The sequence below is a fragment of the Myxocyprinus asiaticus genome, chromosome 5 (assembly GCF_019703515.2).
Source record: "Myxocyprinus asiaticus isolate MX2 ecotype Aquarium Trade chromosome 5, UBuf_Myxa_2, whole genome shotgun sequence".
NCBI classification, from domain to species: domain Eukaryota; kingdom Metazoa; phylum Chordata; class Actinopteri; order Cypriniformes; family Catostomidae; genus Myxocyprinus; species Myxocyprinus asiaticus.
In genome coordinates this window covers 21,792,329-21,805,155 of record NC_059348.1, presented here as the reverse complement: position 1 = coordinate 21,805,155, position 12,827 = coordinate 21,792,329, and the positions used below count along the sequence as shown (strand labels likewise).

At 39.2% G+C, this 12,827-nt stretch overlaps 1 protein-coding gene across 7 annotated transcripts in view; it reads left to right on the top strand.

Moving 5' to 3' along the window:
• Positions 1-7,440, top strand: part of LOC127441404 (CMP-N-acetylneuraminate-beta-1,4-galactoside alpha-2,3-sialyltransferase-like) — an 80,777-nt gene extending 73,337 nt beyond the window's left edge. For 3 of the 7 annotated variants that reach the window (XM_051698797.1, XM_051698796.1, XM_051698795.1), the window contains 2 exons: positions 2,934-3,080; positions 5,852-7,438. In XM_051698797.1, the coding sequence (XP_051554757.1) occupies positions 2,934-3,080; positions 5,852-5,941 (237 nt within the window). In that variant the 3' untranslated portion in view covers positions 5,942-7,438. Of the gene's footprint in view, positions 1-2,933; positions 3,081-5,851 lie in introns of all 7 variants that reach the window. The other 4 variants (XM_051698790.1, XM_051698791.1, XM_051698793.1 and 1 more) reach the window with 2 other exon arrangements.
• The last annotated feature ends 5,387 nt before the right edge of the window (positions 7,441-12,827 follow it).

Sequence of the window (12,827 nt, the reverse complement as noted above, 5' to 3'; positions counted from 1 at the left end):
AAGATTAACAGTGCCCTACCTTAAAATTCATTTAAAGAGCACCTATTATGTTTTTTCAAATATTACCTTTCATGTAGTGTGTTATATAGCTGTTTGTGAATGTAAAAAAGTCTGCAAAGTTTCAAAAATCAAAGTGCACAAGTTATTGACTCCCCAAAGAAAGAACTGATTCTGAACACCTGAAACGAGTCGTTAGTAATTCCAGACTTATTTCCTGTACTAACCTACATAATTTGGTTAAAAAAAACCTACCTCTGGTCTTCGCTGGCTGCTCGCGAACAGCTTTGACCCACCCTCAAACACTACACTAAGCGGTAGACCAATCACAACAGACTGTGACATCTGACCAATCAGAGCAGAGTAGGCTCTCTGAAAGGAGGAGTTTAGAACGAGTCGTTTTTGACACTGGGAAAAAAAGGTAATGCTGCAATTTAAATTATGAGAAAATGAAAGTGTTTTTTACCTTGGATGCATGTAAATCTATTGTATGAGACCTTTAAAACAAAATTAGGCACGTTTAAAAACCATAATATGTGCTCTTTAAACATCGATATAATACCTCAAAGCAATGATATATGTGAAACTCTAGCAAAGCTGAGTCAGATATCCATGCACAGAAGTGTCAGTATGAATTGCAAAGGCTTGTAAACATACAAGTTGATATCTCCTAAATTCCACTAGTAAAATGCATCATTAATGTTCTGGAAAAACATTTCTGAAATTTATCATATGGTCTGTTCTCTGGCCACACTCAGAAAACCCCCACCCCAGTAGCAAACATGCATATTATTCAGACCTGGGTAGAGTGTGCCGTAGCCCATGGGGAGATCAACAAATCGTAGGCCTACAGCACCATCATAAAAGAAGTGTGAGTGACATCCCTCAGACCTCAAATACCGGCTTTAACGAAGAGTCATTGCCTACTGGGAACTCGTAATCAAGACAACCCCTGCTTACCCTTCCATTACAGGAAATTGGACTTCAGAAATTTGGAAGAAACTTGACAGTCTTTTTCTAACATAAAACATGCTTACCATGTTTTCAACGGGCAGTAGCATCATAGTTTGATGATGCTCTCATCTTATGGGCCTTTGTGTGAGCTTGACCACCTCATGAAACTCTGACCCCCTTTGAATTGTGGAACATGTGCAGTGCACATGGAGCAGAGCTCAGGCCCCTAAGGTTTGTGGAGGTAGGGGGGCAGCGCGGGAGTGAAACTGTCCCATACGGTACTGATCAAGATGGGATACACTTTGACACATCCTTCCCTTTTGAGCACCCCAAACACCCACCTGCTTAGTGCTGGGTACACTGCCCCAATCTTACTACTAATTATGTGTGTGTGAGTGAACTGTACCCCAGGCCACTGCAAGCTAATGATTTAGAATGGGTGACTCCCCCAGGGAGATGAGGAAGTGAAGGTCTGCCTCCTGAAATTGGTGTGTCAAGGGTGGGGGTCTGTTTAAGCAAATTGTTAATCACACGCAGCTCAAGACGAGTAACAATTGCGGGCCAGAACTAAGCCAGGGCTCATGCAAACTCGAGAGAGGGTTAATTAGACCTTGTGGAGGAGCTGAAACAAAAAGCAGACTACAGACAGTGATGTTAAATAGATTAAAATATAGCACTGCAAGCATTGCTTATTTATTCTTGGTTTGGGCTTTTATACATGCTGACATTTGATGAGACATTTTATTAGATCTGATAGAGCCTTTGTTTAGTACATGATTATGTTTTTGGAGAATGATTGATAACCATAATTGGTCCTGTAATGCCTATTTTTTTTAATGATTATTAAAACCCTTGGTTAAAACAAAAGCTTTTGAGAAGTATACATTTCATATAAACATCCAATCAGCAAGCGAGTCAGATGTTAATTTAGTTCCGATTCTGATGAATTCAGTGAATATTTTTTTTAACTGATTCGAAACGATACCATCAGTCTTTTTGCCTGATTAATTAAGGAATCGTCTCAAGAAGTGGCTTCTACGGGACTCAGTGTCGCCCAATAGATTGAACTCTATGGAGTGAAGCGTCAGCGTTGTCCATGGTGCCGCACTGCACTTCCGTTTAGCATTGCAATGCAGTGCTCAAAGTTCAAACCATTTCAACTTGGACCCCATTGCCGCTGACCGGCAAATATTTTAATATTTAAAAACGGTTGAACTTTATGAAGAGGTACTAAATGTTTCGTAATTTTTTTTATTCATAAATATTTATCTTATTGTTTTCGAGCATCCAGAGACTGCAGTTATTTAACTAAATTAAATTCAAGAACATCCTAAGACCTTAACGTCAACAAGTCCTCTTATTACTTTTTGCAATTAATGTATCAAAGAAATTTCCAGGACATTGTTCACTTCTCCAAATGCATGTTTTCAGTGTTTACTGTGCACACTGCTTTTGTGTGTGTGTGTGTCTCACCCTTTCGTGACTATCTACAATGCTTGTCATGTTGAGGTCGAAGTGGTGCTTGATGTCTAGAAAGACTTGTTGTCTTAATATTGTTTTGATGTACTTTGTCTCATCGTTTTCAATTCAGACTTTAAACTCTTTTTGCTGTGGTGCTGTAGTTGTGATAGTGTTGCAGGAAACACTGGATTGGAGTACTTATGGCATGTTAGCATTTGGGTTTCATGGGCTATTAAACAAGCAATAAATTATAATTCCTTGTTTATTACCAAAAATTGCATCAATATTTGGTCATGTTACTAATAATAAACAAGTGCAAGATATTGTATTAAGGCTGAGGTCATAGACTAAAGAAAACAAAAGGATTTTTTTTTTCATGAATCTGTAGAACAGTGCAGTTCACTGGACGTAAATATTGGTCCAGTCAACAACTTGCGTGCTAAGAAACTGATGGCACAACATTTAAATTGTTTCATTTTCTCAACGGAGAACCTCAGTGATGAACTCTGCTCTTTTCATAGAACATTCCAACACTGGGCACCGTCGCCATTACAATGGCCCTGCATAACTGTGATGAGGTCGCTGTTGCTGGATTTGGCTATGACATGAACACGCCTCATGCACCCTTGCACTACTACGAAACAGTCAAAATGTCTGCCATTAAAGAGGTATAAGTTTTATATGTTTGCTTGTTGTTTGTTTGTTTGTGTCAGTTGAATTTCAAGATAGAAATGTTCATGAGCTTCTTGGAAGACTAATGTAAACTAATGTATTTTTTTTATGTTAAATTTTAAAGCAAGGACAAATAATTGTGTGCTACTGTATAAACAACTGGGAGCTCATTTCTCAGACCTGTTTGACCTATGTCTGTTTGTTTGTTCAATTTATGGAAAATTACAATGGCACAATATCATAAGCAGAATGTCCTGGGCTACTCGCTGTCCTGTTTTTTGTTCAGTCCTCTTGAAGATAACTTTGTTGTTATGTTTTTGAATGACTCTCTGCCTACATTTACCATGGCTGTAAAAGCACAATCATAAAGCAGAGCTGTTAATGCACAGTTAGCTCCTGAATGCTCTGGTACCCATCCATGTCAAATCACAGTCAGGTACTGTTGATGCACTACACAGTCACTTCCTCCTGACTAAGACCTGTGCGTTGTGTAATGTTGTTTTAACCGAATGGGATTTAAGCTGTTGGGCTTGTACAGTGAGTGGTTTACACGTACTGTAACAGAATAGGCTATTTATCTGAAGATTTTGACAGGAGTACACAGTCTTCAGCCCAATTGTGATGTGAGGGATTCATTCAAACGGCAGTTACAAGAGTAGATTGACTATACGGCTTTAAGTGGTAAATGCCAGGATTAGAGTAATAGGTTGTTCTACCAGCTTGTTGAGGAAAAATGGCTTGTTGGAAATTATTATATAGGTCATTTGAAGACCTTTCTAACACCCTTCTTAGTAGTTTTTTATATATTTTGTATGTAGATCACTCAATCACGTCTCCATGGCCTTGCGGTTGGTGCATATGCTCTGACAATTGAGCCATGGTGAGCATTGCATGCCGCTCAAGTTTGAGTTTGGTACGCAACAGTTTACCAGTCCCCGTTCTGCCCCTTAGAGCTGGGTATCGATGCAGATTTCCAGATTCCATTCGATTTCAGTTCACAAGCTCTCGATTTAATTAGATAATTTGATGTAATTAATTAAAACAAGTACACGTTCAGTAATAAATTGTGAACCAAGAAACAAATTACAAGCAATAGAACAAATGAAAACAAAAGAACAAAGATACTAAATTAAGAAAACTGTACTTCAAGTAAAGGTTAAGAAATAATAATTAAAAAAAAGTAATGTTACAACAATTCTTAAATTACTTGTTTTCACTGTATGATTATAAAAAATTAATACTTTTTAAATCTTCTCAAGTTATTAAGAGCAGTGAGTGGTTTTCTCCTTGTTGTTTAATTAATATTCACGACATGCTAGAAAACGAGGCATTTTTATGGAATTTTAAGGTGTATTTGTGTATTTTATTGCATTACCGCAACCCCGCGAGCAATCTCAGGGCACACTCGCACATAAGTCGCCTGTCAGTATGTCAAACAGTGCAGGAGTTACTGAAATTATGTCTTTAAGATTCTCAGTATTTATGTAGTTTCTCTCTCTACTCTCTTTTCATTTTGGCCTATTAACAAGATTAACCAATGGTTGTCTTGTTCAGTGCAATGAGCCCTGCTGGAATAGAGTAAAAGGTCAATCTTGTAATATAAAGAATCAATATTTGGATCATTCAAACGAAGATCACGATTAATCAGGAAAAAGGACTTTTACCAAGTCCTACTGTCCTAATTACCCCATAATTTCCTGTCCACTTATCTCTATTCTATTACTAAATGTGAAGGCAGAAACAAAAAAATACGAAAAAATAAATACATTTGTTTCATAGGTACTGTATTTAGCCTCACTGTTTCTGCTCATTTTCCCCTCCATGTGAAGAACTGTTTCTCTAAGCATAGAAACATAAGGAAGAGATTGTTTCAGGTCTTCTCTCCCTAAGGCAGATAGGCCCGAGGAGACTCTTAACCCACCATTCATTCTGGCCTGTGCCCTTTTCTCTCTTATGAAAACTGAAACCTTACTCCTGGATCTGCTGGACTGTTTGTGAATGTGATCTGTCACACAGGCTGACCAGGCTGAAGCAGACAGCTCAGAGACTCAGGCAAGAGGCTTGGCCCAGTATCCTGGCCTCAGCGGGCCCAGAACCTTCTGTCAGGGAACCACCCATTCAGACCCAGGGCCTCTCACAGGAACCTGAAGCTCTGGTTTCATCCAGCATTACCAGTCCCGTAGTTCCTCTGTGGTGAAGTTCAGCAAGGCACTTGGGCTGTATCTGAAAATCACATTGAAGAAAAATAGTATATTAAAAGAAAGCTGGAAAGGATGGTTTTCACAGGAGTCGGTAGAGTTCCAGCTCTCTGATCCCAGACCACACTCGGATCCGTCTCTTGTGAATCTGTGCTCTCAGTTATTGTTGTAATAAAATATAGTAGTAGATTCGAAGTGCTGTAGATGTAAGAATTAATGTAGCTTCACTCATTTTGAGCTCTTTGTGCTCCCTCATGGTGAATATTGGCATAAAATAAGAAAGATTGCCATAGCTTGCTTTGGAGAACCAGCAGATGTTTTGTGCATGGAAGGAGACTAAACAGCTTTTGAATGTACCCCAAATGTGTCCTGAAATGAACTGGTTCTCTGTGACTTCATGCTGTTTATGTTCATCAGTAATACATCACATCAATCACATTGTGTCAAACATATGCCAAAAAATCAGAATTGTAGAGCTTTAGCTGGCAGTGTAAACATAATTGTAAATGCAACATTAGCCCAATTCTACTGGAAATGACAGTTTTCTATTTATGTCCCCCCCCCTACAGTCATGGACTCACAACATCTCAAAGGAGAAGGAGTTTCTTCGCAAGTTGGTGAAGTCCAACGTCATCACAGACTTGACAAATGGGATTTGAACCTCCCTTTGAGGGTGACTTTCCCAGAGGACTAGATACAGAAAAGTCTTGGAAGACCCAACATGAGGACCAGGGTGGAAGCGATGCCTCAGTTATGATGCACATGTGCCTTCTAACCGGCAGGCTTCCTCTTAGCGGCACACTGAAGGGTTCTTGAATGTCTCAGGAGACAATCCTTGTTCCAGTCTGTCCCGTTCACGAACGGAAGATATCAAAGACGTTGAGGTGACAAACAGCACTTGAGGAACGAATCGCAACATTAACTGATTGTGCCAAATGTACCTCTAGAGGAGGAGATGACTCTTCTTTCCTGCCTGAATGTATTAATGGTGTAAATATCAAAGATTTTTACAGTGCATTTTAATGAAGTGCAATGACCCCCAGGGGTTCTGCCTTCACATGTGATTTTCCGTCCAGGTCACTCATTGCATATCCAGCCCCTGTGTTTGGAGGGGCAGAAGCATGTCTTAAATTCAGCCCTTCTCCTAAGCACAGGAGGCTTTTTATCTCCTGAATGTCAGGTTATTACGTTACAGCTTCTTTTATGTTGGAAAAGAGCTAAATCTCTTTAATTATGTTGGTACACAGTTGAAGGCCTTTGTTTCTTCGGAAACATTTTCACCCCCTTCCCAAACTGCTTGTGTTATAAATCCACACCACAATTTACTTTAGTAAAGATGGGAGACTGAGTACCTTTTCAGACAGGCCTCAAAATCACCTGACATTGTGGTACACTGCCATTCTGTATCCTGCCTCTGTACTTTTAGAGGCAGCATTTTGAGACATTTACACCAAGCAGAAATATTTTTACCTCTGTTACTTTTACAAGTTTAGCAAGATTACCTTTATTTCCAAAAATGAATTGAGTTTGTTTTGTACATTTTTTAGGAGGTACCGGTAAATTTAAGGAGTGCTTGTTTTAGTTCATAATATGTGAGCTTTCAGAGAAAAGCTGCTACATTGCCCTGACTCAGTCAAAGGTAAGGGTACTGGAAACATACCATTGCACTATCCATCTTGTGTTAAACATATTACTCTTCACAACAGAGATGTTTACTACACCAGGTACTCAGCTCATCAGATTACCAACACAGGAAGCAGTCATCATCCTGATTAATTGAAATGCAAAAATAAAAATACATTTGAAAAAAAAGTAATTTGCCTTCACAGAATGGTGCAATTATACTGTGCAGTATACCACCAATCAGCATTATTATGATGATCATTTGAATTAGAAGAAAATAAAGTATTATTGTTTCTTTATTTATATATATATATATATATATATATATATATATATATATATATATATATATATATATATATCTTAAAGTTGTAATAAAATAAATGTGTTGGGCAGTTTTGCCTAAATTGAAATCCTGCGTGTCTGATCTTTATCTCTTTACTGTACTCGAGAACAGGACACTGAATCCTGTTTTGAAGGTCTGTGTCCCATTTTCAGGAAGCAGTGATTTTGTACTTTAGCATAAAAAAAAATTAAAAAAAACTTACAATGATGTCATTGTTATTGTTTCATTTAAAAAAGTTTTTGTTGGACTTTCAAGAAATTAGAGTTTCCCATTTTCAGGGCAGAAACCTCCGAAGACGTTGAGGGGGACATATCCTCCAATTTTCAGATTAGAGTCCAATTAATATGGGGTTTTCAAAGGATGACTCTTAAATTATTACATTTGCTCTCAGCCAATGTCAAGACATGCAAATTGGCTGGTGTTAAGTGAAACAAACACTTGAAAATAAATGTAATGTTTATTTATTTGCATCACACACTAAACAGAGTTAAATCTGTGAAGTAAAGTGCAGTGTCTGATTTGTATTTATTTTTATTTTCCTTTTCTTGTTATCATTAGTGAGTCATGGGGATTCAAAGGGGGCAATATTTCCTGAGAATCTGCCTAGTATCTTGGTACGAGTATCTTCTGCTTGTGCTAAAGGTGCTCTCTACACATTTTTTGGCCGTCTAGTTGAACGCAACCCTCCCAATATATATAAACTCAGCAAAAAAAAAATGTCCTCATTTTCAACTGCTTTTATTTTCAGCAAACCTGTGTAAATATTTGTATGAACATAAAAAGATTCAACAACTAAGAAAACAAAATTAGAACAAGGAGGAGGGGAGGGGAGGGGGGGTCAAAATCAAAAGTTGTGGCCACCAGCTGCATTAAGTACTGCAGTGCATCTCCTCCTCATGGACTGCACCAGATTTGCCAGTTCTTGCTGTGAGATGTTACCCCACTCTTCCACCAAGGCACTTGCAAGTTCCTGGACATTTCTGGGGGGAATGGCCCTAGCCCTCCAGTCCAACAGGTCCCAGACGTGCTCAATGGGATTGAGATCCTGGCTTTTCGCTGGCCATGGCAGAACACTGACATTTCTGTCTTGCAGGAAATCACGCACAGAACGAGCAGTATGGCTGGTGGCATTGTCATGCTGGAGGGTCATGTCAGGATGAGCCTGCAGGAAGGGTATCACATGAGGGAGGAGTGACACACCGCCCCAGACCATGACGGACCCTCCACCTCCAAATCGATCCCACTCCAGAGTACAGGCCTCAGTGTAACGCTCATTCTTTCGACGATATCTTTCCCCTAGTGAGACAAAACCACGACTTATCAGTGAAGAGCACTATTTGCCAGTCCTGTCTGGTCCAGTGAAGGTGGGTTTGTGCCCATAGGCGACGTTGTTGCCGGTGATGTCTGGTAACGACCTGCCTTACAACAGGCCTACAAACCCTCAGTCCAGCTTCTCTCAGTGTACTGCAGACAGTCTAAGCACTGATGGAGGGATTGTGCATTTCTGGTGTAACTCGGGCAGTTGTTGTTGCCATCCTGTACATGTCCCGCAGGTGTTATATTCGAATGTACCGATCCTGTGCAGATGTTGTTACACGTGGTCTGCCACTGCGAAGACGATCAGCTGTCCTTCCTGTCTCCCTGTAGCACTGTCTTAGGCGTCTCACAGTACGGACATTGCAGTTTATTGCCCTGGCCACATCTGCAGTCCTCATGCCTCCATGCAGCATGCCTAAGGCACATTCATGCAGATGAGCAGGGACCATGGGCATATTTATTTTGGTGTTTTCAGAGTCAGTAGAAAGGTCTCTTTAGTGTCCTAAGTATTTATAACTGTGACCTTAATTGCCTACCGTCTGTAAGCTGTTAGTGTCTTAACGACTGTTCCACAGGTGCATGTTCATTCATTGTTTATGGTTCATTGAACAAGCATGGAAAACAAAGGGATGTTTCTTTTTTGCTGAGTTTATATATACAGTTGAAGTCAGAAGTTTTCGAACACCTTAGCCAAATACATTTAAACTCAGTTTTTCACAATTTCTGACATTTAATCATAGAAAACATTCCCTGTCTTAGGTCAGTTAGGATCACTATTTGAAGAATGTGAAATGTCAGAATAATAGTAGAGAGAATTATTTATTTAAGCTTGTCTTTCTTTCATCACATTCCCAGTGGGTCAGAAGTTTACATACACTTTGTTAGTATTTTGTAGCATTGCCTTTAAATTGTTTAACTTGGGTCAAATGTTTTGGGTAGCCTTCTACAAGCTTCTCACAATAAGTTGCTGGAATTTTGGCCCATTCCTCTAGACAGAACTGGTGTATCCGAGTCAGGTTTGTAGGCCTCCTTGCTGGCACATGCTTTTTCAGTTCTGCCCACAAATTTTCTATCGGATTGAGGTCAGAGCTTTGTGATGGCCACTCCAATACCTTGACTTTGTTGTCCTTAAGCCATTTTGCCACAACTTTGGAGGTATGCATGTGGTTATTGTCCATTTGGAAGACCCATTTGTGACTGAGCTTTAACTTCCTGGCTGATGTCTTGAGATATTGCTTCAATATATCCACAAGTTTCCTTCCTCATGATGCCATCTATTTTGTGAAGTGCACCAGTACCTCCTGCAGCAAAGCCCCCCACAACATGATGCTGCCACCCCCATGCTTCACGGTATGGATGGTGTTCTTTGGCTTGCAAGCCTCACCCTTTTTCCTTCAAACATAATGATGGTCATTATGGCCAAAAATTTCAATTTTTTTTGCATCAGACCAGAGGACATTTCTCCAAAAAGTTATATCTTTGTCCCCATGTGTACTTGCAAACTGTAGTCAGGCTTTTTAAGGAGCAGTGCCATCTTCCTTGCTGAGCGGCCTTTCAGGTTATGTCGATATAAGAATCGTTTTACTGTGGATATAGATACTTGTCCACTTGTTTCCTCCAGCATCTTCACAAGGTCCTTTGCTGTTGTTCTGGGATTGATTTGCACTTTCCGCACCAAACTATGTTCATCTCTAGGAGACAGAATGCGTCTCTTTCCTGAGCAGTATGATGACTGCGTGGTCCCATGGTGTTTATACTTGCATGCTATTGTTTATACAGATGAACGTGGTACCTTCAGGCATTTGGAAATTGCTCCCAAGGATGAACCACACTTGTGGAGGTCTACAGTTTTTTTTTCTGAGGTCTTGGCTGATTTCTTTTGGTTTTCCCATGATGTCAAGCAAAGAGGCGCTAAGTTTGAAGGTAGGCCTTAAAATACATCCACAGGTATTGTCTAAAGGCTTGACATAATTTTCTGGAATTTTCCAAGCTGCTTAAAGGTACAGTTAACTTAGTGCATGTAAACTTCTGACCCACTAGAATTGTGATATAGTCAATTAAAAGTGAAACAATCTATCTGTAAACAATTGTTGGAAAAATTACTTATGTCATGCACAAAGTAGATCCCCTAAACGACTTGCCAAAACTATAGTTTGCTAATATTAAATCTGTGGAGTGGTTAAAAAATTAGTTTTAATGACTTCAACCTAAGTGTATGTAAACTTCTGACTTCAACTGTATATATATATTTAACAGTGATTAATCACTGTATTATTTGTAGTGACTGCTATGTTGACATGTGTCTTTGGTGGTTAGTAGCCCTTATGATGATGGATTGGGATTTTCCAGAGGGAATGTAGATGTCCAGAGCTCAGCGTAGCATCATGAAGCAGCTGCACTTAGTGACCTGCTGTCAAAACCACAGCCAGATCACCAGTCAACCAGTATGCATACAGTGTTGTCTGATCTTATTCATAATTGTTTTCGCAAGCTTAGTACTGAAAACTAAATTTTTTATTCTGAATCAAGTTTGGGCTAACCTGTTTTGGAAGTAAGAAAAACATTCAGTCATCAAAGATTCAGATTCCTAGCATCATATCATAAAAAAATTTGGACCTTAAGAAACCTTAGGACTGTAGAAAGCTATACTTAATTGTGTTAGCATTCTAGTTACTGAATAAGTTGGCATACGTGTGATTTGATTATAGCTGAATTTATGTAAAATTGTGATCCAAAAGATGATCATGAGAGACCCAAAATAAATCAGAATTGGAAACTTATGTGCAATGATCTAAACCAGGGGTGGGGAATGTCAGGCCTCGGGGCCAGATAAGGCCCTCGAGACCATTTCAGAAATAATGTGAAAACCCAAAAAAATTCAATGAACTGTGTAAAAAAAAAAAAACAAAAAAAAAAACACAATTAGAATAATGATTAGAAATCATTTTAAATTATAACAACATAACATATTGTATAATAGACAGACCTTTCAGTGTTTTTGCTTGGTGCGTGAGCATGTAACGGAAAGCGCACTAATTTTAACCTACTATCAGAAATTGCAAGCAATTGTATGGCCCGCAAATAATTTTGTAAATACTCAAATGGCCCTTAACTGGAAAAAGGTTCCTCACCCCTGATCTAAACCCAAGATTTAGGCCTCTTAATTATATTTAGTTGATCATTGTCCAGGTCAGTCTTCTAAAAGTCTCTATTTTTAATTGATCATTACTCTTTTTTTTTTTTTTTTTACAAATTAATTCAGTTAAAATTCAGATCCATCAGGGCCTTCTGGAAATGGCAACCAGGAGGATATTCAATCAGTTCTTCCTTATCCTACCCGCAGAGAGGGACTGTGTGAAAGTAAAAAGAATGAAAAAAAGAAATAAGAAAAAAAAAAAAATATATATATATATATATATATATAATTATTTATTTTTTCTTGTAATACTCAAGTTGAATTTTGACAAGAATCTCATTTCATTTGAGTGGCTCTGGAAGCCCCCGCTGAAACAGTGGGACATGCTCGCAGCTGGGCTTGAGGCAGGAAGAGCACAGCAGCACAGCTGCTGGATGTTATAACTGTATTCTGATTGGGTGACACTCAGGCCCTTTAAAGTGGCTGCGGTAACGCCTGTCCTGCTGTAAATATGTATGCCAGTAATATAACCTTACACATTTTGGCATCAAAACTCAGTCTTGTTGTATTTTGGCAGCTCTGCTTGAGATGACTTAACAGTCCCATTGCAATCGTAAAGTATTGAATACAATACATATTCACACACATTTGTCCACATTTGGAAGTCTTTGTCCCAAGACTCACTGTTGGAGCTCAATAGCTCACTCAGATATTGCTTTTAAACTGTGAGCCACCCTAGAGAACATACTCCCATGATTTGATGGTGTGTTTATTGGTGTGGACAGACATAGTGTTCCTTCTTAGATAAGGAATCCTACCCATGATCTTCTGGCTGATACCTCACTGCCTCATAAACTCAGAAAGGTGAGAGATACAGCCCATAAATGTTCCACCCAAAATCACGTCAAGCAAAGAACGTCATCTGATCGGCAATTACATTGACTGAAGGGTCCGTTCGTTTAACATGACACATGAGAGTAGTGTAAATTGCTTGTCAGCCCAAAATCACTCATCTTGAATGTGTTCAGAGTCAAGAAAACACTAGCTGGAGTTATGGTGACCTCTTTCTAAATTTCCGAATTATCGTGCTGCAGTCTAAGCACAAACCTTGTGGGCACTCTGA